Source organism: Ricinus communis, chromosome 6 (genome assembly GCF_019578655.1).
Source record: "Ricinus communis isolate WT05 ecotype wild-type chromosome 6, ASM1957865v1, whole genome shotgun sequence".
NCBI lineage: Eukaryota > Viridiplantae > Streptophyta > Magnoliopsida > Malpighiales > Euphorbiaceae > Ricinus > Ricinus communis.
Genome location: NC_063261.1, coordinates 27524663 through 27548106, shown reverse-complemented (window position 1 = coordinate 27548106; position 23444 = coordinate 27524663). Strand labels below are relative to the sequence as shown.

Sequence of the window (23444 nt, the reverse complement as noted above, 5' to 3'; positions counted from 1 at the left end):
TTCAGCAAAATTAAAGCACAACCATTGTGTTCTTCTATTTTACATCCCGTCCTATATAAGTCACTTTATTGGTAAAACTAATTTAAGTTTTGTCAGCGAAAGAACATTAGAATTGCAAGAGTTTATGGTACTTGTAGATTTTTATTGTCAAGCTAGTTGTTCATCCCTCATACATGCAAGACTAATTACTTCTTTCAATGTCTTTGGCTTAAATATCTTTATGTCATCTCCAATTTCAGATTTAAGCCTACCTATAAAAGTGCTAACTAAAGCTTTTTGTGTCCACCCCTACATAAGCAGCTTGTTTGTTCGACCTTGGATAACACTTCATTAAAATCTTCACAATCAGTAGAACCAAACTAAGACCATAAATCTTTTACAAAAATTGTGCATGTTACTTCCTTTCCTTCCTTCTTATAAGCTTGTAGTAACTATTGTCACCATTAATTAACTTTGCCCTCAAGATGGAAGGAGGCTAATAACACCTTTTGTGATTCATTAGTACCTTTATACTCAAAAAATTGATCCACTCGAGTGAACCATTCAAAAGGATAGTCTCTTTTTTATTTATAAAACTTAAGTTTTGCTAATTTGGAAAAGAAAAACATCAGTCGTCCCCCTCTTATTCCTTCTATGGCATTGCGATAAGATCACCCTTGAGGACCACTACTGCTGGATCCTTCTTTATTTGAGACTGCAACCTCAGTTAGCTTGTTGAAATTAATAGAGCATTTTTTAATTGTTGAAATTTGTCTGCGATCCTAGCCCTAATCGACTCATATTGTTTTAAAGCTCTCCAAGACTTGCTTAAAGATTTTCAATTCTATCTTTATTTGTTCCAATTGTAGTCACAACTCTAATATCAAATGATAGGTCCCAATCAAAGCTATAATAATTTTAAGAAGATAAAATTCTACTTTAGGCAAAAATTGAACTAGAGGATCTTCTTAGGATGAGAATAAACCACAATAATTTGTGTTAAAATCAACTCTCATTTTCATTCATTAATACTGAAACTTAAATATATGAAGTAATAATAGATTATTAATAAAATGAAGCCTCTACTATTGAGAATTAGGACTCAAATAACTAAACAACTAAGTGCTACTAAATAGGAGGCACTTGTTCAAATAACCATGACACTAGCTAACAAACTTTGACTTAAACAAATGACTACACATTAATTTGGGATTTTACTGGTACAAATAATCTTTTTTGGCTTATCAATTACTTCTTTAATTAAAGAGATTGCACGTGCAATCATAACTAGCAGTCAACGCATATACATTGCAAGCAAAATTTCAACAAAATTGAAAAAATTAGGACTAGTCAAGTGGGAGGTAATGGATGTTCTTGATATTTTAAAGGATAATGAGTATTTAGTTGAAAGATTTTTTGCATATGATGATGACATTAAGCTTGCTTGGTTGAGGAAGAAAATAGAAGTGAAGAACCAATATTAATCACATTAAGTAAAAGAATTTGTAGAGACAAACAAAAGCCATGAGACCATATTCAATTGACTGAAACAAGCTCTTACCAAGGAAAATATTAAACATACAATCATGCACTACATTTGAGCCAAGTACTTATGCATGTCTATGTAAAAATATAAAGTAATTAAAATTATAGAATATTACAGACATACCAGTTTGCAATTATTTGCTAACTCGAGCAATGAAGTTTTTGTGATTTTTGATTATATATTTATAAAACTTTCATTTTAGATACAACACTTCAAATTAGAATGCCAATATTAAAGTCTTATTGGTATTCTCAAGTGACACATATTTTGAAAAAAATATTCTTTCAGAAAACATCACATATTAAGGAAAGGAAGGAGTATTTGTTATCAAAAAAATTATTGATACTGAATTTTTTCTATAGCAAATTATACTTATATCAAGTGTCCTCCACATTCAAATCATTTTTGCAAACTAAACAAATAATTATTTTTTTCAAATATTAAGAAAATGATAATCATATTATAATATTTGGTACATAATTGGTTAATAACTAATATTTTATTATGGTTTGTATATGCATTACATATGGGATAGTCATTTGGTATCATTTATTCGGAACAATTTCATAAAATAGTATATATTTTTATGTATTTTGATATCTATTCTTATATGTAAGTACAAGTATATTGTTTATATATAATATATTGTTCAAGCAATTCATTGAATAACTTTCTACATATTCAAAAAGAAATAAAAATATGAAACGGATAATATCTTTTAATTTATTGTATCATAACATAAAAACACATACTAAAAATAAAATAAAGAATTATATATTGAAAAGTTTTTTTAAGAAATACTATAATTAACAAATCACTTACTTTAGTATATTTTTCGTATATGTATAATATTTGCATAATTTCTTATTATACAATTCATCATATACCTTATTTGCATGTTTAGACATTATTTCTCATAGTAGATGAGACAATTTGTTAAGTAATTTAGTTTGTATAGGGTGAAGACCAATGTCTTTAGTCTATATATTTACTATATAGAATAGATTCAGATAGAGAAATCAACACGTGAGAAGAGAGGTAAACAATGTCTGATGGCACGTGTATATATTGTGACTATACTTAGAGAGTTAGCCCAAGTGACAAGTGAGTAGTGAGTGATAATGGAAAGAGGAAGTGAGCAACAATTGAGAGATAGTGTAATGTTGTGTAATAGTAGGAGGTAATGTAGTATGGTATTATGGGGCTGCAGTTAATGTACTATATAGCTTAGAGAGAAAAAACTAGAGAGAGAAGCTCTCAAATCTCTAAAAATTATAAAGGGAAGTAAAAAGTCTTCAAAAGTGCCAAAAGTCATTTTCTTAAGGAAATGATAGAATATTTATAATAATGATGAGTGGATAAAAGCTGTTGATCTTGTAGCTTCATCTAGTAAAATAAGTGTTTTAAGGGCTATGGGCCACTTATTGATTTGAACCTCTTTTCTTGTCATTTGGGCTTTTATTATATGTCTCTCAAACAAATATTAAGGAGAGCTAATGCCATTTCTTAATGATTTTACCTCAAATCTGCCGAACCGTATATTGATCGAACGACAATGGACCCTGTCAACAATACAAAATCATTTACCAAATATAAAAGATAAATTTTTAAAATAATATTTATTTAATAACGAATTTAAATACTAAAATAATGACTTCATCAAAATATCAATATATCTACATTCACGTTTTATTGCTTTTGAATTTCTTTTTCAATACCATAAATATAGATACAAACTAGATTAGTATTTGCTTTACAGGTGGTGCTTAATAATAATAAAATTAAAATAAATTACTATAATAAAAATAAATAATTTTATATTATATAAATATAGAAAAATACTAAAGAGGATTTATTAGATTAGGAGAAATAAAAATCTTGATAGAATTGTTGCTACGACGTATTCAATAATAATAATCTTAAAAGACTTTATAAAAGTACAGGAGTATCTAATACTAACAACTTTAAAAATTCCATAGAAATCAGGGAGTATTCAAATACAACTTTTTATAAAGTCTATACAAATAAATTAATATTCAAAAAGTCATTAATTTTTGTAAAGATATATTTATGTACTTTAGATAAATTTTTTTATAGTAAAAAATATAAAAAAAATTAAAAGTTTTCTTTCACTTTCTATTAAGATCTCAATCATACGTTTTTTTAAATATATCTTTCTTCTACTCAAGTCTCTTGCAATATTATTACCATTCATCTTCACTGTACTTTTCGTCTTAAAAAGAAATAAGGAAAAGAATGTAAAAGCTCAAATTATTCAATACCCCTTCTTTCTTGAACTCATAAATAAGAAAACGGTTAACTAAATTTTTTTAATTAATTTTAAAATGGATCGTAATAAAAATAGAGTTTTCGATGAAGAGTTAGATAGTAATTTTTAAATCTATTCATTATCTATTTAAAAAATATAAAATATATTTAATGATTAATGATTATAAGTATTGAATAGTTATTTATAGAAAAATTTATAACTTATCAATACAATTTAAATTATAGATATGTAATTAAAAAATTAATTATACTGAAATCTATTTACTTATTTAAATGTCTTTTGTAATTGGTTAACTTACCAAAATACAAAAAAAAAAAAAATCAATAAATTCATTAAAAATTTGAAAAGATAGTCTAATGGTGGCCTTTAGGGAAAGCACCTCAAACTTTCTCGTTAATAGAAGCATACATGAAGTCGCCAAGAAGCAGCCACGGGCCAAAACTCTGAGCATGCATGCAACCCTCTTAACTCACATCCTATAACAACCTGCAAACACTTGGAACCGGGTTCCCATTGATAGTAGTGCAAAGCCCCAACTAACTATCCCTTTTCCAAATAAAATCAACAAGTTTTCTACCGGAAAAAAGTATTTTATTAATAAATTATTTTATATATTAAAATAAATAAATAAAGTTAACAAGATGTAACTTAACTTGCATCCCCATCCAATGGTCTCTCTCCACTGTTTAGGATTGCCTTTGGCAAAAATGTTTATTCTAAAAAAGGAATTATTTTTAAAATTTTTAAAATTATTTTTAGAAAAAACATAAATTAATATATTTTCAAATTAAGTTTAATATAAATAGTTAATAAAAAATAAAAAATTAATCTATTAAATCAAATAAATTCTGAATTTACTCAACAACAGTCCAAATAGTCCATCAGTAAATGGTAATATTAACGCTAAACAGTAGCTGTTGGGTCAGTTTAAAGTTTGAAAATTACGTGTAAAGCAGACTTTTTGGAATGGTAAATCACCCATTTGCTCTCACTTTTTGCAATTTTTTTCTTTTTTAAATAGTAACCTTTTGCATGAAGTACAATTATTTTAATATTAAAAAATTTTATAGTTGGCGAAACTCAAAACTTAAGTCCCTTTTTTGCATACAATGAATATAACTGAAAACTGATAAACATGTTTATTTGTCAAGGGAGGGGCTTATATGTAGACTTTGGGCAAATTAAATAATTATTTTTTATAATTAATTTCATGAGAGAAAATCGAGAAATGAAGTTTCGTTATTCTTTTGCAATTAGAATAATCTATTTAGTTCATTTGTTTTATTAAATTATAAAATTTGGTCCTGTAATTTAACCTCTTGACACAAGATATTTTGTGGTTTTCTTTTTGTGACACTTAACACTCTGAGAATTAAAATATTAATAATCTGCATTCAATTTTACTAGTACCGTTAATTAAATAGTTGTAATTCATTCATTTAATGTTAATTGGTTGTGATTCAACCATTCTCAACTTACCTTTCATCCAAAATTAGTTATGTCAATTTTTTTAGAATAATTCGATTTTTTTCTTTAATTCTAGTCAACTACGACGAGTTTTGAATAATTTTTGTATCTATTCGACAACAATTTTACTACGATAGACTTCGTTTGAAATTCAATTTCCAAAACTATAAACGGTGTTAATAAATCTAGATACAAATTGCTAATAATATAATGCTTAATGTAATAATATGTCATAAAAAAAAACCACAGAATCTCTTGTGTCAAAAGGTTAAATTCCATAGTCATTCTTATACTTTTACTTTTCTAAAATAAAATTTTTTACGTGTAAGAAAAATTGGGGGGGAGATAATGGGTTAGTTTTTTAATTTCAAGTTTATAAGTTAATGTTGATTTTGTTGAGCTTTCTTCTTAATAATGATTATGGGCATCTCAATATGCACATAGAAGATGATTATGTATTGGTAATGCGCTAAAAGCTGCATGAGATAGAAGCCTAATGATGTGCATCATGATGTTTCATTGGAGAGGTGCTCATAACCCTTTTGAATTTATTTTTCATCTATTTACATAATTAAATAGTTGAAATTAACAAAATTAGTTTGATATATGAATTTAATTCAAATTGGAAAAATAGTTTCTAAAGCAACTTCTCATTTCCCTTTTTCTTTTTTTGTAAAATGTTTACACAAGACTCATCATATAAGATCTTTATAATGCATATTTATTAGATTTATAATAAAATTAATTGATTTTGTTCATTATTGATGTTTGTCAATATAAATTGATATCTCCTACTTAATAATATCTCATATAATTTTTTTTATTTTTGTTATTCTTTTTCACTTTTATACTTAAAAAGCATGTATAGTTTATCTCTTTTTTATCCACTTTAATATCATACTAACTAATATTGTTAGATTCTAATGACATAATATGTTATTCAATATTAGAATAATTATAAAGTAGCCCAATAAATTTATGATAAATAAAAATAGAGAAAAGCATAAAAAAATTCTCTGATAATCTTACTTTTTTTTGACTTTAAAAATTACGGTATTTTTTTAGAAATAATATATTTCTACTGTAAATATAAATAAACTAACTTTATAGTATGGCTTACAGCCAGTAAATTCCATAAACTAGAAAAAAAGTGAGATTAATTTTTTTAACATAATTTATTCATCATTAAAAAGAAAAGAATAATTCCACATTTTAATTCAAAAGGTAAAGTCCTAAAATTAAAAATTTTAAGCTTCAAATCCTATAGAATAAATTTTTAAAATAATATTTTTATCTAATTTAAATATATATTTTTCATATAGTAAATCAATAAATAATTGATATATATTTATAAATTTAAATAATTAAATATTAATTAATTATCTCGTACTAATTTCTTTTTCTATTTATATTAGCCTTTATGATAACATTAACTCTCCTCAGCAGATTCTATAAAAAAACAACAATTATTTACTTTACTAAACTCAAATTAAAAAGTGTCAAAAAAAATATTTCAATTTTGGAGGGGTCCACTTTTACTTTTATAAACATTATTTACAAGCAAATTCCATCAACCCTCCCCCCGCTCCTCCGCCTTTCTCTCCCTCAGCCCGCCGCTTTAATACCCAAAACAATTTTTTTAAAAAAGGATTTGTTTCAATTTATGACCAAATTACCCCTCTCGTCATTTTCCACAAAAGAAAAATTGAACTCTCAAGAGTGACGTTCGGCCCGCTCTCTCTTCATTCTCTGTCATCCTCTCCTTATTACTTTCTATCACTGTTCTCAGACTACACTTACACTCCCCGTCGCCGTTAACTCCTTTTCTCTACCCGTCAAAACTTCTTTTTCCCACCGCCGGCAGTTTATGCCGTCACAACCCCCCGTAATAGTAAGCTTTTTCATTTTCTGTTTCTCTGTTTTTCGAAAATCAAAACACATTCGTTCAGTAATTAATGAATTTGAATAATCTCTCTCTCTCCTTCAATTTAGGTGTTTAATTTTTAATCTTTTCTTTTTTGAATTTTGAATCTTTTTTTAGAAGATTTTTTAGTATCTCGCCAGTAATGGTAAGTCATTAAATATCTTAGAATATTTATATATATATATTTTTTCTTAAAGAACCCAATGGAATCAAATCCATCATTATTACTTGGTTGTGTTTATCTTTGTTTCTTTGCAATTTTTTTTGACCGTTAGAAAGAAGTTGACTTGTAAGTGAAGTGTTTCTTTTCTTCTTCTTTTTCTTCTTCTTCTTCTTCTTCTTGCTATGTTCTGTTTGGTTTCCTAGAAAATTTGGGTAAGAAAGGGAAAACAAGAACGTTTCCCAATAGCACCTTTCTTTTTCTGATTTTATTATTTTTTCTTGTCAAAACTAACTAAAAATTTTCTTTGAAATTCAAATTACTGGGAATATTTAGTGGGTGCCTTTTTTTTTTTTTTTCCTCATTAACCAAACGTAGTGTCGATAAAGATAAAGAATCTTGGAAATGAGTTGTAGTGGGTTCTTTTTTTCTTTTTTGGTTTCTCAGCAACCAAACAGAATGTTATTGAAGATAAAGAGGTGTCTTTTGTAATTTTAGGATTTTGGAGTTTCTGAAAAACAATTTAGGGATTCTGATTAGCTTATTATTAGAGTAAAATATTTGATCCTGTTAATGTCAGATTTTGATTAGTTATTTCAAAGGCTAGTAGTTGATTCTTTAGAAGTAAAAAGGATTTTGAGAATTGAAATGGGTGGGGTAGTTTGGTCTTTTTATTAATTATTTTGCTCAAGTGAGGTTGAATCAGAAGCCCTGACATGCTTGTTTTCTTTATTACGATTCTGAACTCTGTTATGTTTATTTGAGTTAGAGGTATCAAAGTTTATTATGATGGCTTTTTCAACTTTCAAGCCGTTGCTCTATTGTTAAATAAATCTGCTGCATGTGTACGCTAGGGAATATGTATTCATGTTAATTTTTTTTTTTCTTTTTTTTCTATGCACATGATTTAGGTTGTGAGTGGATTTAGTTCCACTGTTTTTTCTTTTTTCTCCCATTCATATTTCACTTTCAAGGGCGAATCACAGCAGTCAATCTGACTTTGCGAAGGCTAGAAACCTTGTTGGCATCTGGGGCATTGATAGAGTTTCAAAACATATTATGTGCCTACTTGATTGATGGTGTTAATATTATACTGCTGCTCTACTTTTCTTATAAGCATTGTTTTCAAATCAAAAGAAAATCTTAATATTGTTAAGCTGTTTTTCCTATGTATTTTTTTGGTTTTCAATTTGATTAGTTAAGGTTTGAAGTTGTGAATTGTATATCATTTTTTCTCATAAATAATCTTTTATTTTTTTAGTAGTCTATTTACCTTTTTTGGCTTTATAAGAGGATGGTATCTGCTGGGTTTTAGCATGTTTTCTTTACTCTTTGTATTTTTGTTGATTTTATTTTTTCCTGCTAGAAGCTGGCTTTTCTCCTTTTCTCATTTTATCCAATATTATTAAGGAATCATGGTTCCCATTTTATATTAATTTTCTTTGCTTCAGGTACTTTTCATGATTATATCTACATTGTTGCATGTTTTTCTTTTTCCTTTGTCAGACACCTCATTCCTAATGTAGTGGCTTGGGAAAAGAAAATCCTAAGATAGTGAACATGCCAAGTTGTAGGTTGTTGTTTGTCAATAGAAATCTACTGTCCACGCATCTGTCCCCCTCTCCAGTAATCTCAATGATGATCATGCATTTGCCATTTTTTTTTTTAATTCTTTCTTACTTTTGTTTATGTAATTCCAGCAGGTTCATTGTGATCTCTTCCTTGTTAGAACTGCCTATAAAGACCAGGATCAAGAAGCACTGCTTTACATGAAAGTACAGATTGCAATTTTAGTTTGAGACACAGATGAAGAAGTTATTCTTTTTCAGATCTTCTTCCTCTAATAATGAAAACAACAATTCTGGTTCTCTTCCATCAACTGATAAACAAGTTTACTGGGAGATGCCATTGGAAAATGAGTTGAATAGCCATGGTAAGGCTGAGAATGGTTTCCGAAGTCCAAAGGGCTTTTTTTCAAAATCTCGAAAGCAAGTCTATGACAATTCAAGCTCCAGCTCCAGTTCATTTCTCAGAAGGAGTCGGTCAATGTCATCAGCTGCCTTTACTGTTGATGAACCGCAAAACGATTTTTCTTGCATAGGTGATCAAAGCAGATCTCCTGCTAGTAGCATCAGTAGTGCTGCTTATCAGCAACGTGAACATCCATCTGGGTGAGGCTTTTGACTCACTAATGTCAGCTTTTGACTCACTAATGTTATTGAGAGTTTCGCTTTGTATTTTCAAGCTAACATTTATCTAGATAGCATTTGTTACTTTTTCTTTTCCTTTATTTATTTATTTTTTATTGTAGGAGGCGGTCTATTACTCCAGAAAGACGAGCCAAACCAAAGCGAATTGAAGTGGCCACAACTATTCAAAAGTCGCATGGACAAGAGAGGCCTGGTTCTTCTAGTTCTTCTAAATCTCATCATGATTCATCTGGAAGCTCTTCCTCCAGTAATGTCTCAAGTAAAGTTTTGGATCGCTATATTGATGGCGAGCAGGAGCTTGAGAGGAGTAAGCCCAAAAGCAATACTTTTCAAAGAAATTTTGCTGGGAATGGAAATTTTGGTGGAAGGCTTCCCCCACGAATTCAATATACAAACCCTGCATCACCAACAGATGGTGTCAAAGATAAACCCAGGTCTCACTCATTTAGGGAAGCTAAAGGTACCCGCCATCATTTTTCTTCCAAAGAATGGGTAGACAATGGATTTGGTCATGAATCTCCACGGAGACTTGCAAAGAATGTTATCGCAAGACTCTCTCAAACTCATTCTTCTCATAAATCAAGTTTGAAGGAGTTTAATTACGATGTGCCAATCACAATTGAAGATATCTATGGTGGCGCATTGAATAAATGCTTTGATTCAAATGTAGATGTTCCTTCCCGAAAAAGTTACTCTGCGGAGGAACCGTATGAAATCAGTCATGGTTATCACACAGATGATTTCGCAGGCTCTCAGAAACAACTGGGAAACAATTTTGTGGATTTGAACTCTGTTCAAACTGAGGATGCAGTAGATGCAGAATTACAACAAAGATCTAAAGAAGCTGAGGAGAGGGTTTTGCTTCTTTCTGAAGAACTCGATCAAGAATGCTTTCTTCCAGATAGTGGATTTGATGTGCCGTCATTGATTCATGCCATTAGGAACTTGACGGAGAATAAGCTAAGCTTGGCAATTGAAGTTTCCGGCCTTCTAGTGTCCCGAATTTCTGAGAGAGATACTTATAAAGAAGAACTTAGTTTGGCAAAGTCAGAATTGGAGTCGCAGACCAAAAGACTAGAGAAGGAGAAGAGTGAGTTGCAGACAGCACTGGAAAAAGAGTTGGATAGAAGATCGAGTGACTGGTCATCAAAGCTTGAGAAGTACCAATTAGAAGAGAAGAGGCTTCGTGAGCGTGTCAGAGAGCTTGCAGAGCAGAATGTTTCCCTTCAGAGGGAAGTATCTTCTTTTAGCGAGAGGGAAACAGAAAGCAGAAGTGTGATAACATATTCAGAGCAGCAACTTGGACACCTGAATTCAAGGGTGGAAGAGGTGAGCAAAGAAAATCATGATTTAAGAGAAAATCTTTCTGAATTACAGGAGAAGCATGCAGTGGTAGAAGAAGATCTTAATTGCATCAAAAGGAATTTCAAAGAGAAGGACAAAGAGTGCAAAGAGTTACAGAAGTCCATTGCTAGATTGTTGAGAATGTGCAGTGAACAAGGGAAGACAATCGAGGGGTTGCGAGAGGCGTTTAGTGAGGAAATTGAGGAGAAGCAGTCATTGGACAAATTTGAAAAGCATGTGATGAAATTGCAAATGGAGCAAATGAGGTTAACAGGTGTAGAATTGGCTTTGAGAAGGGAGGTGGAATCTCATAGGATTGAACTAGATTCTCTTCGACAAGAGAATATCATTTTATTGAATCGTTTAAAAGGCAAAGGGGAAGAGCTTGGTGCTTTAACTTTCAAGCTAGATAAGGAAATGTGGACCCGTACATGCTGCCTGCAAAATGAAGGGCTATCAATGCTGAAGGACAGCACTCACCTTTGCTCCAAGTTATTGGAATTAATCAAAGGGGGAGGAGGAGGAACTAAGCAGGGCTTAGAACTAAGATGTGGTTTAGATGGCCAATTTTTTGTTGAAGCTGACATAAAAGTTCAAGGCTTTAAGCGTGGAACTGAAAACTTAGCAAGGAGTTTGCAGACTATATCTTCTTTGCTGCAAGAGAAGCCCAGTTCAGTTGCTTCGAAATTTGAGTTGACATGTGCTAATGTTGATGGGTCAGGGAAACCTTATCAGCAAACTTTGGAAGTAAGGCTATTATACACACATTTATAGGGAACTAGTTCTAAACTTTTCAGTCTCTAATGCTAATATTGAATTTTTTTTTTTCATCATTGTAGGATGCCTTAAGATGTGAGCTTAAAGCAGAAACTTTGCTTACAAGTCTGCTAAGAGAGAAGCTGTACTCTAAAGAGTTGGAAGTTGAGCAGTTGCAGGCTGAACTAGCAGCAGCAGTGAGAGGCAATGACATCCTCCGATCTGAAGTCCAGAATGCAATGGACAACCTTTCCTGTGCCAGCCACAAGTTGAAGGACTTTGAACTACAGGTACAAAAATGCAATGTTTCTTATTCATGTGGGCTTTGTCTTCATATGCAAATGGATGACTGCTACAAATCCAGTGTCTAATGTTACTCGATGTACTTGCATAAGTAGGGTGTTTTGTCTATGTTGCTTATTAAAAGGTAGAATTATATTAGATTGGTATTTGCTAGACTTGTGAGTCATGATGGATAATTCAGTGGCCTAAACAATGGATTATTTCAAATTAGCAGTCTGAGGATCTAAACATTTGTGAATTGGTGAACAGGAAAATCAGCAGCTTTATCATAAGAACAATGATTAACAATAACAGAAGCTGCGGTTTTCTTCTTTTTTATTCCTGTTCCAGGTCCTAATAGCACATTTTACCTGATCATCAGATGTTTGGTAGTATATATTATATATCTGATTTTTTCTCAATATTCATTTCATTGATTTGTTAAGCATTTTATTGATTCCTATGTTGCTCTAGGTCATTGGATGTTTCCGCCATTTCAAATTAAAAAACTGAAAAACAAAATCCTGCAATTTCACAATAAATTTGCAGTGCTAACCGGCACCCCCACTTCCCAGAAAGAATCGAATAGTAGTACTAAAAATGCAGAACTGGTACTTTGGTCTTGGTGTGCCAAATTTATGTTAATTAACTTCTTGTCTGTAACAGATGCAGAAGAAGGATGAGAATGTAAGTCGGCTCCGAAGTGACCTCCAAGAATCACTGAAGGAACTCACAGTAATAAGGGGTATTCTACCCAAAGTTTCAGAGGAGAGAGATTTAATGTGGGAGGAAGTGAAGCAATACAATGAGAAGAATATGCTATTGAATTCAGAGCTTAACATCTTGAAGAAGAAGATAGAGGCACTTGATGAGGACATACTTCTCAAAGAAGGTCAAATTACAATCCTAAAAGATACTCTAGGCAGCAAACCTTTCGATCTCCTTGCCAGCCCTGATCATATGCAAGAATTTTTGCTAAAATGATTGCCAGAGAAATGATCTTTTTGATAGGATGTGTAAACAGTGTTTATAGTTTACTATAAAGTTGTGGTTTCAAGGTTTCTGTAGTTTTAAGTTTTTAACCTTCTTCGTTTTTGGTTTCTTCCTTCTTGGGGGGTGGGTCTTTAATGGGTAAGATGGTATACAGCCTTAAATACCATGATTCTTTTGTACAAGACTTCTGGGTTATAATTGTATTTAGTTGGTTTCTCTGTTCTTCATGAATGTTACTAATAGATCTTTTCTATCTTGATAGTGAAGCATTAGTTAGTTCTTACCATTAGTCCAATCTCCAAGACAAGTTTGTGTAATTATATGTTGGTGGCTTCCATTCCATTTCTATTAGTATTTATGTATTGGAAATCATTCTCTCTTGCTTATTTGCGTCTCTGGTCATAATTTTTCTTCAACTGTCCGGTTTTATCCTAAACTTTTTGGATAAGAATCCCAAGAGATAACCATGGTACTTATTTGACCTCCATTTTCTTTATCTAATTTTAGTTTTAATTACTCGTATAAAAAAAAAAAGTAAATTGATGCTTTTATTAAAAGTAGACAGTTCATAAAAATTTAAAAAGGTTTTATTTTTAACATCCAACAACAGTTCCAAACACAGCCTTAAATATCTTAAAATGCAGAAATGAGTTAGTTGCTTAAGAGTATACAGCATCCAATTGATGGATAAATAATACGCATTTGAATATTTAGCACTTAGGGACTTGGGAATTTTAAATCATGGATTTTGTAAAATTTATGAATTTAGTTTAAATTCATTATTTGGTAAGTAAAAAAAAATGGTTTAAATTATGAATTTTAAGAAATCTTTTATTCTTTAAAATTTCTTATTTTTTAGAATTTTAATTTTTCGTCTAAAAGGAGAGAAAGTTCAAAATTAATCATTTTAAAATAATAATGGATTATCATAATACTTTTCTTTATTTTAATATTGTCCTTATAAATATATCTTATCCCAAAATTATTCTTAATTTTAAATAAAAATTTATTATTTTTATGTTTAATTTAAATGATAATTTAGCAATGGGAGAGGGATATACTTTAAATTGTATAACTATTATATATATATATATATATATATATATATATATATATATATATATGTTGCTCATTCATCTATTAGGAAGGAAGAAAAATGAAATACACATTTCTATCTGTCAAAAGTCAAAAAAGGAAAGAACTGAACGACTGAAATCTTCTTTGTCCAGTGACGTTTTGTAGCAAATTAAAAGACTGAAACACAATTTCACAAAATTGAACAATCAAAGAATTGTTAATTTGTCATTTTGCCTCTCTTATTAAACCTTTTCCTTTGAAAAAAGAGCCTACTGGACAGCTCACGAGTGACTATGGATGCCACCATTTACATATATTCAGCTATTGAACAGTTGTGCATTATTTAGCAGATGGCTTAAGGAAGCATTCTGAAATTGAAAATCCTTGTTGGTTACATATGCGAACGAGCATATTGAATCAAAATATTTCATGTGACTATAAAATTTTACTTTTAAATTGACATATTGAAATATGTATAGATCGAATTTAAGATATTATGGGCATTGTTTGATTATTAAAAATATCAATATGTTCTCTAAAAATCAAGAATTTTCGTCAATTTGGACCCATTTGGCAAAATATTTCTAAAATATATGCATGCAAAACCTCAGAATGCTAATGACTATTATTACTTTGATAGAACATTACATTTTTAAACTAGTCAGTCTTTACCAAAAGTTGCAACATGAGGCTGAAACCCCTCTTTAGAATGACAATAATCGAACCCATACCATACATTTTCTGGCAAAAATCTTCTAAAATAAAACATATAAGAAACTTGCACTAAATGACCATTACTACCCTCTTGATGAAGCACCTTAACCCAGCCTGGTCTCCAATTATCAGACCCAACTTTCTTAAGGTACAATGAGCAAATACTCTGCTTCATACATGGTCCACTTACTTCAAACATGTCAACAGCGCACCTTCCAAATCCTCCATACACACCGCCTTGCTTTCTTAAGCCGTTTGGAGGATAAACCAACTTGGGATTTTTTAGATGCTTGACAATGATCAGGTTTCCTGATGAGTCACTGAACCTGGCACTTACATGATCTTTAGTATCAGCTGATGGTGCACATGTTGTCTCAATCTCAATTGAGTAGGAGCAAATTTTATGAGATTCTCCAAGGGTGGTGTTTGTGGGTTGGTATCTAAGGGCTAGATGAGGAGAAATGGTGATGACTGTAATGAAAATGACAAGAAGAAAGCTTGTTCTCTTCATTGGAAACTTCAAAGTGTGAGGTCAGTTGATGTGGTTAATCAATCTTATATTTGGATGGTATCATGGCCTTATGTTATTATATATGGTATGTAAATCTGAAAAAGGGACACAAAGAATCAGCAAAGGACTTAGATCTTACAAAAGGTGAACACTTGTGGTAGTGTAAGAGGATTACTTTGAGAAAGAGATTCCTATCACTGTCACTTTCACTTTCACTTTCACTCGTGGAATATGCCATCTTTGAACTGTTTCAGATAGTGAGAGACCACAGAAAAAAGCCACTGGCATTCCTTTTTCATAGTTTAAGATAATTTGGTTGGATGATACTCATAGGCCATTTAGATTGGTGGTTGCAGTTTGATGGATAAGAGGCTATTTAATAGTTAATAGCTTAAATAAACAAATAAAAAAATAAAATTGAGTGTTTATGATAAAAGATTGCTAATTTTGCGCCAATAGACTCGTGCTGATCTCTAAGTGAAATGCGTATGCACCTAACATAGCCAAAAGGACACACACATTCATTAATGGGGTACATCATTCTGATGGTGCTAACTTTGGCTAGAAAATGCTAGTTCAAATGTTGCTTTCAGCTGTAATCAATAAATTGACCTGGCACTTCCAGAAAAGAGTGACGATGAGCAATTGGATTCTTGAATCCTAGCATGAGCTACACAGCAGACAAAAATATATGCTGTCCAATAGTAGTAGAATTCAATTTACAGCAGATGTGCATAAATTGAAAATCACATAAACAGCTCCCTAGAAAAGGAAATTACAGATTATTTTGCAACTTAAAGAAGCCCAACTATCCTTCCTGAAAAATGAAGAAGTATATGACCTTTCCTTCGTTTAGAGCAAGCACATAAAAATTGGTTGCAGCTTTCACATATCATTCTGGATAGCAGCAGATGGGGGCGGAAGGATGTGGTCTTTGAAATCACAGAGATGAAGAATTCCAGAAATCTGAAGGCTTTCGTTGCTGAAGCACAAAATTACATTTCATAACAAACATGAGAACTTGTAGATATATATATATATATATATATATATTCAACAGGAACTAAATTTTTTGCACATTGTGAAACTTCAGATGGACATAAGAGGAGGGACTTTAAAGGAGCAGAAAAATGTCTGATGCTTACTAAGTTAATAGTTGATAACTTGGTATAGCGGAAAACTTAGGTGAACACATTTGTTATTTTCTATTGTGTTTGTGTAGATTCCTTGATGTAAGTAATCTCTCTTTTATAAGAACTACTTAAAATTTGAGAAGGACTAGACATGAACTCGTAAATGCATATGCGGGTTACATAAATGAATTAGAACTTGCTACTCTCAGCCTCTAATTTTTATCTTTTCCCAAAGAAAGCGACTTTCATTGCACCACAAAATTACAGACTAACCACGATAAGCAAAGACAAGGTCACCCATTGCAATAATGGAAAGCATAAGTTTTGAGCTGGGCTACAGTGTATGTGTAACCCCAGACCAGACCAGTAGAAGATTGCAAACCCCAACCTGTCCTGTCTACTACTTTACATTTATAAAACAATTAAAAAAAATACAAAAATAAAAAGTAAATGATATCAACAGGATGGACTAGTGTGAGTTCAATCCTTATGTTGCTGATAAAACGGGCCTTAAAATACCATGCTAAGTGCTATTTAATAATCTATCCAAATTCCAAGCCTGCCTGGTCCTGGGACAGAAGGAGCTGCCAGGCCCATGATTTGGTATCTTTAGAATTCCGAATCAATTTTTCCCCCAATTTTCTTCGGACTTTAACAGGTCTCATATTCTTAAATGAATAAATAAAGAAGTTACCTGGGCAATTGGTATCTTTGCTCTCACAGAGTCGATCAATGAAATATCAATATCAGCCACAGTAATCCCAGTTGAAAGTCGATCTGCCAACAGAAAAGAGCACCAGGTAAGTTCATCAAAGTCAAAAGGAAGTAAACCAAGTACCCATGAAAAGATTTGCCAAATAAAAACACCAAATACGAGGCAGTGATGCAACTAAAAAGAATTCAAAGAAAAAAGAAATCATAAGGAAAATTACAAGTGAACATCTTGACATAAAACATTAAGGATGTAGCAACAAAAATTGTCAGGAAATATGTATAACTTTGACTTTAGAGAGTGAGAGACTTAGGTAAGTAAGCATCTGTACTAGTATGAGAGATGTTCATTCTCACCCGGCAATCTACCAACTACCGTTCCCCAAGGATCAATAATTAATGTGTCACCATAGCTCTCTCTTTTTTCATTGTGGTTTCCAGCTTGTGCAGCAGCTATTACCTGAGAATGTACTCATTGTGAGCAGAAAGGTGCAAGACAAAATATTGCATATGCCCTATATTGTCAACGAACTGAATTTATAGTAATATCAGTGATTAAAAGTAGGTATGTAGCTGAACTTGATAAATTGTTCCATAACATATGTAGTTAATACAAAGGTTTAATTCACAGAAAGTGATATGAATTTCATACATAGCATTGAGTCTCAATTGCACGAGCTCGAAGCAGGATCTCCCAGTGTGCTTGACCAGTTATTTTTGTGAAAGCTGCAGGCACCAATAGAATCTACGGATAATAATAGAAGGTTCAACATTCAAGTTCGGACATTATGTAGTTCTACCCCAAGGTTAAAAAAATAAATCATACCTGTGCTTCATGCTGGAACCTGAGCTGCTGGTAAAGCTCTGGGAACCTTAAATCATAACATACAGACAGACCCAAGCGTCCAACAGGGCTGTCAACTGCAACTATATTCTTTCCTGGAAACACAGTTATGATCACATAATATATACACAAATATGAGTAGAAGTGGCAAACTAATTATTAATTCAAGAGACCAAAACGTTCATAACAGCTAGGAAAATTTGTCTGTATTGTTCACATGGCTGGTTGTTTATCAAGGGAAATTCCCATATAGGGGGAAGCCAGCCATAGGAAATTGCACCTATAACCAAGAAATAAAAGGATCATTATATGTTTGTACAGATCATCCAGCAACCCTGCTACATTCAGTTAACAGTCTATAGATAATGGTGAACCCGATGTTGAAGAGAAGGGGGGGCAATTGCCCCCCTTAATCTTTTGAAAATTTACATATTATTACTAAACTTTTTTGAAAATGCACATATATTAATATCCTTTAAAAATAATACTTGCCCCCCTTATTTTTTTGCATTTAAGTCAAAATAAATGGCAACCCTATAATTTTGCCCCCTTAATATTGGAATCTGGTTTCGCCACTCTCTATACTCCAGTAGTCAACTTATCTTCTCATAGGTTCACAAGATTCAGTTAAGAAGGAAGTAATTATCTTATAAAACCTATTGCAAAACAAACCAAATCCACATGACATCAAGCCAAACATGTAAAAGAAGATAAGTATCCACAGGACAGAAAATCAAATGCATAGGCAAAGAGCTAACCAGCTTCTGTAAAGCTGCTTTCTTTGTATACCCTCCCACCAGGAACATCAACATCAAACCTTCAATTAGAAACAAAATTTAGTTTTTTAACTTTACACATTATTAAATCATACCATGATAGTAAAAAAACAATAGAGGATATAAGTAATTGGTACATGTTCAAATTAAGGGAATTCAGAATTACTGATGTCACAGAGGTCATACTTTGGATAAGCTTTCTGAATAATTCAAGTTTTCCCCACTTATTTGAAGAAATATGTATATTTGCATAAGCTTTGTTGATGTTTAACTATTCTCATGCTAATAATGGTTGCAATCTGTCAACAATTCAGTAACAGATGAAGAAACTAAAATGGAGTCGAGAACATAACATATTCACCCTACCAACATGTCACTGCCATAAATAAAATAAAATGTGCTACATTATCTAAATTCAAAAGCAAAAGAAGATTATAATTTGAGCAAATTTTCACTTGTAAATCACACTATAGTAAAATGCAATTAGAAATGCTTAAAGAGCATAAATCACAGGGATAAAAAAGCACAGAAACTAAAAACACAAATTAATCATCTTACAAGAATATTTTCGGGTAAGTGCTTCTGATATTCCCACAATCATCAATGATGACATGCGTGTTTCGTAGGTGTGCATCGTCAGATCCTCTTTCTTGAAATCCTCCAAGCGACAACCATATATCAGACTCTCTGAAAAAGTGAAAAAAATCCATGAGTACTGCAACCCATATCTTTAGATAATAAGCAACTTTATTCAGCAATAAAAACTATAATGTTACATTACATCAACAACAAAAAAACAGACGGCTCAAAATAGAAATGGCAAACACCTGGCTAGAGAGCAATATTGCTGCATAATGGGACCATCCAATGGTTCTGCGATCTTAATACTGTCTCCATCTCTAGCCCCAATAAATGAGAAACTTTCTGGTAAACATAGCAATTTTGCACCTGCAGCTGCTGCTTCCTTTTTAAATATAATTGCAAACAAAAAGAAAAATAAAATTCAAAAAAATTGTAAGCTTTAACAACAGTGCAACAATCAAAGTTAATACAATATAGTAATAGCATGTCATCAAAATACTCTCATGCAACAAACTAAGCCTTGTCTGGAACAGATCGTTTACAAATGGGATTGAATTGTTGCCAAATCACGTTAACTTTTTTACATAATTTCGTTTCTTCCAAAATGCTTTGTGTTTTTCTTTTTTAAATTGAAAAAGAATTGAATTCTTACACCTATGATTTTTCCAAACATGAGAAATTGAACTAAATAGAATTAAATTAAATTCTAACAAATTTTTACATTTTCTCGACTTTCCAAACTCGATGTTGTTACAGCCTAAATTCTAAGAGAAATATATTTCTAACAACAGAACCAAAAAAATTCCAAATTATAAATTTACTGTTTTTACCGAGTAAAGAACAAATTTACGAACATGTTCAAGAAGTAGAGCAATTCTCCACAATTACTCGAAACTCAAAGTTCACAGTACCCAGTTAAAAATAATAATAATAAAGTAAAAAACGCAAAATTGAGAAATTAAATTGCAGAGTTGAGCTATAAGTTTACTTTGACAAGACGAGAGCAAGTAGCGAAATTGGCGGCGACGTCGTTAATTGACGTCATCTGAGCAGCAGCGACTCGGACGGTAGAGGAGGCCGCTGCCATGTCGGCACGTGACTCAACGGTCAATGAGCGGGAACGCACGTGATTGAATTTGATACGACAAGCAGTGAAGTGTGAAGAGTTGAGTGAGAGAAAAAATGGCATCGTTTGATTGGAGAAAGATCCTCCTCATATGATTAAAAAGAAAAGGAAAGAATAAAAGCGACATCGTTTTCCGTATTTTTATTTTGGATAAAATTCGAAAAAAACTTGCCTATAATTTAACGCTCTTATACTCAAGTGATATAAGTAATTTTCATCAAAAGAGTAATACGTATTTTAATTTTTTAACACTTTTTAAGTACACAATATATTTTTTCTTATTTTTGTATTATGAATATTAATATAAAAATAAAATTGTGATTATAATAAATTATTAGAATATATATATTTTTTAATTTTAATTCAATTTAAAAAATAATTTTTAAAATAAAATTTTAACATATTTGTGAACCATTATAAAATGTCATATTATTTATAAAATTATGGTTAGTGATAATTTAAGTTAAATACATAAAAAATATATAAAAAAGATCAAAACATAACGTGTACCAAAATAAATGTAAAAATAATAAAATATGTAGTCTTTCTTTATTACACAATAGATATTTGTCCCTTAATGTAAAAACACCAAACTATTAAACTCTTTTATTTTTGCTCCTTGCTCCTTTTTCTTTATGTTATTTGTATATTCGACTGGTAATTGAACTTTGATTCTTGAATAATTTTTATTGACTTTTTTTGAGATTACTCTTATTAATACCCTAATCCAAATTAAAATTCTTCATTGTTAAACACTTAAATTCTCTTTTGTTTTCAACCATTTCATATTGTAATTAATAAAATTATCTTTTTTTATTTTTTATTGTAAGTGAGGGCATTAAAACTCGAACTTCAAGACTTCTTTTTCCTTCAGGCAATTTGGTGCCCTCATGATGGTAGGTACCAAATTAACGTTGATGCAACAATTAGAAATAATACAGGTGCATATGACTCGATATGTTCTTATATATTTTATTCTACTGACCCAGAATTAGCGAAGCTCCAAACCCTGATTTTTGGCTTGAGTTTTGCTCTTGACCTGTCCATTGTTCTCATCTAATTCAAACATGGAAGTTGATTTGTATGAATGTGATGCAGCTTTTTAATTCGACATCTCGTATTGCTTCTTACCCTAAGCTTTTGGCAGTTGATGTGAAGCAACTCTTGTCATGTCCTCTTTCGAGTACATATCATAGATTGGATCCTAAGAGAAATCAATATTGTGGCTCATGCTTTAGCTTCTTAATTTTTCTTATAGCTTTACTTAATTTTTTGTTGAGAATATTCCTTCCAATTTGGTTTATTTAGTTGATCAGGACAAATGTAATGCTATTTCTTCACGATCTGATTTCTTTCATTTTCAAAAAATCTGTTAAGTGTTTATGAGGACAAGTTATTAGTTTTGATAAGTCATCCATTTAATTTAGTCCTAATGTTAAGGATAATATGGTTCGTGATGTTAAGTAAATTTTTTGTATTCAAGTAGTGCTGGCGTAATATATATCTTGGCTTGTCAACTTTTTCCATGAGGAATAAGCATGTGCAATTTAGTTATTTGCAGGTCAGTCTAGCTAAAAGATTGGAGGGTTGGAGATTTAAATATTTTCTTATGGGTGGTAAGGAGACTCTCATTATAGTATTACAGTCTACTCCTGTCAATATTTCCTGAATTCCTATGCCAATTTTAAAGGATATTGAATGTCTATGTGGTTGGTTCTGGCAGGGCAATGAATGACAAAGCTATTCACTAGCATTCTTGAAGAAACTTATGTAAGCCGAAAAGCAGTGGTGGTATGGTTTTCAAGAGTTTGGTTATCTTTAACCAAGTTATGGTTGGTAAGTAGTTCTAGGGATTAATAACTAAACCTAATTCATTAGTTAGTCAACTTTTAAAGGAGAGATATTTTCCTAATGGACATGTGTTTGATGTGGGTCTAGGTAATAACCCCTCTTTCATATGGTGTAGCATAGTTTGGGGTATGAACTTGATAGCTCAAGATATTAAGTGGCTGGTTGGTGATGAGCACTCAATTAGTGCGCACTATAACCGGGATCTCGATTCATCATAGTCTTCAAGTTTCTTCTCCTCATACTCTTCCTCTAGAAACCATGGTTTTAGAGTTACTTGATGTGAAAAGTGTTAGGAAATAGAAGGGGTGAAACAATATACTACAACTAAAGTATGAAAACTAAATAGACAAATAAAGTTATAATTCTCTTTCAAAGTAGGAGAAAAGTAAATGCTAAGGAAAAAAAATTTAGAATGGATAACAAGGTTATAATTTCTCAATTTATAGGTTTTTAAAACTATTTTTATCATTCATTTTTATGCTTAAAAAACCTATTGATTTAAGCCTTTTTTTTTAAAAATATATATATTAAAGATAATTTCATTATTTTTAATATTCTCCACTTGAAAGTTATCTTTAAGTTGCTAGGCCCGTAGAAGACCTACACTATAGAAACTTATCGATATTAATTGCTTTCATTAAGACATCTACTAGATTTTCTTTGTATGGATTTTCTACATATCCAAACTTCTTTCTTCTACAACTTCTCAAATAAAATAATATTAAAATCCTATGTAATTGGTTCTAGAATAAAAAACTGGATTTCTTGCAACATGTAAAACACCTTGATTATCACAAAACAAGAGAACTTTATCTTATTTCTGCCCGAGTTCTTCCAACAATCTTTTGATCTAGATTCCTTCCTTACAAGTTAGTATGGCTACCATATTTTATACTTCTATTGTTGACAATGCCACGATTATAATTTTGAAATCCAACTTACAACTTTTCCTACAAGTGTAAACACAAGCGAGTTGTAGATTTTCTTTTACCAATATCTCCTACAAAATGAGAGTCTACATAGCCCTTAATGATAAATTCTAACCCGCCAATAATATAATGTGACATATGAGGTAACCTATATGTACCTCAAGATCCTCTTGACAACATTACAATGTTGTTCTCTTAGTTTCGCCATATATCGGTTAACTGCTCCCACTGCTTATACA

General features: G+C 31.3%; 3 protein-coding genes across 5 annotated transcripts; 1 reads left to right on the top strand and 2 right to left on the bottom strand.

The window, feature by feature from the left end:
- Positions 1-6861: 6861 nt before the first annotated feature.
- Positions 6862-13206, top strand: LOC8264807 (early endosome antigen 1). 3 transcript variants are annotated; one of them, XM_048375732.1, is made up of 6 exons: positions 6862-7173; positions 8278-8418; positions 9063-9537; positions 9678-11667; positions 11760-11966; positions 12625-13206. In XM_048375732.1, exons 3-6 carry the CDS (start codon positions 9173-9175, stop codon positions 12940-12942), a joined length of 2880 nt encoding a protein of 959 aa, XP_048231689.1. In that variant the 5' UTR covers positions 6862-7173; positions 8278-8418; positions 9063-9172; the 3' UTR covers positions 12943-13206. The 3 variants fall into 3 exon arrangements, with proteins under 3 accessions (XP_048231689.1, XP_015578386.1, XP_015578387.1); XM_015722900.3 differs by lacking the exon at positions 8278-8418 and having other exon boundaries at positions 9070-9537; XM_015722901.3 differs by lacking the exon at positions 8278-8418 and having other exon boundaries at positions 9067-9537.
- A 1483-nt stretch (positions 13207-14689) lies between these two features.
- LOC8264806 (embryo-specific protein ATS3A) lies at positions 14690-15253 on the bottom strand. Its single transcript, XM_015722902.2, has one exon. It carries the CDS (start codon positions 15251-15253, stop codon positions 14690-14692), a length of 564 nt encoding a protein of 187 aa, XP_015578388.1.
- A 572-nt stretch (positions 15254-15825) lies between these two features.
- Positions 15826-20508, bottom strand: LOC8264805 (deaminated glutathione amidase, chloroplastic/cytosolic). The gene is made up of 9 exons (XM_015722903.3): positions 20288-20508; positions 19545-19681; positions 19276-19404; positions 18700-18758; positions 17924-18036; positions 17750-17842; positions 17455-17557; positions 17081-17163; positions 15826-16235 (listed from the first exon to the last, which is right to left on the bottom strand). Exons 1-9 carry the CDS (start codon positions 20486-20488, stop codon positions 16194-16196), a joined length of 960 nt encoding a protein of 319 aa, XP_015578389.2. The 5' UTR covers positions 20489-20508; the 3' UTR covers positions 15826-16193.
- Between the last annotated feature and the right edge of the window lie 2936 nt (positions 20509-23444).

Excerpts from the sequence above, each read along its gene's own strand:
- LOC8264807 (XM_015722900.3), top strand. The coding sequence starts at position 9,173 with ATGAAGAAGTTATTCTTTTTCAGATCTTCTTCCTCTAATAATGAAAAC. Across the intron at positions 9,538-9,677 it reads CAACGTGAACATCCATCTGG|GAGGCGGTCTATTACTCCAG; the intron begins GTGAGGCTTTTG and ends TTTTTATTGTAG. Across the intron at positions 11,668-11,759 it reads CTTATCAGCAAACTTTGGAA|GATGCCTTAAGATGTGAGCT; the intron begins GTAAGGCTATTA and ends TCATCATTGTAG.
- LOC8264806 (XM_015722902.2), bottom strand. The coding sequence starts at position 15,253 with ATGAAGAGAACAAGCTTTCTTCTTGTCATTTTCATTACAGTCATCACC.
- LOC8264805 (XM_015722903.3), bottom strand. The coding sequence starts at position 20,488 with ATGCCATTTTTTCTCTCACTCAACTCTTCACACTTCACTGCTTGTCGT. Across the intron at positions 17,843-17,923 it reads GGTTCCAGCATGAAGCACAG|ATTCTATTGGTGCCTGCAGC; the intron begins GTATGATTTATT and ends TATTATCCGTAG. Across the intron at positions 17,164-17,454 it reads GGTAGTTGGTAGATTGCCGG|ATCGACTTTCAACTGGGATT; the intron begins GTGAGAATGAAC and ends TTCTGTTGGCAG.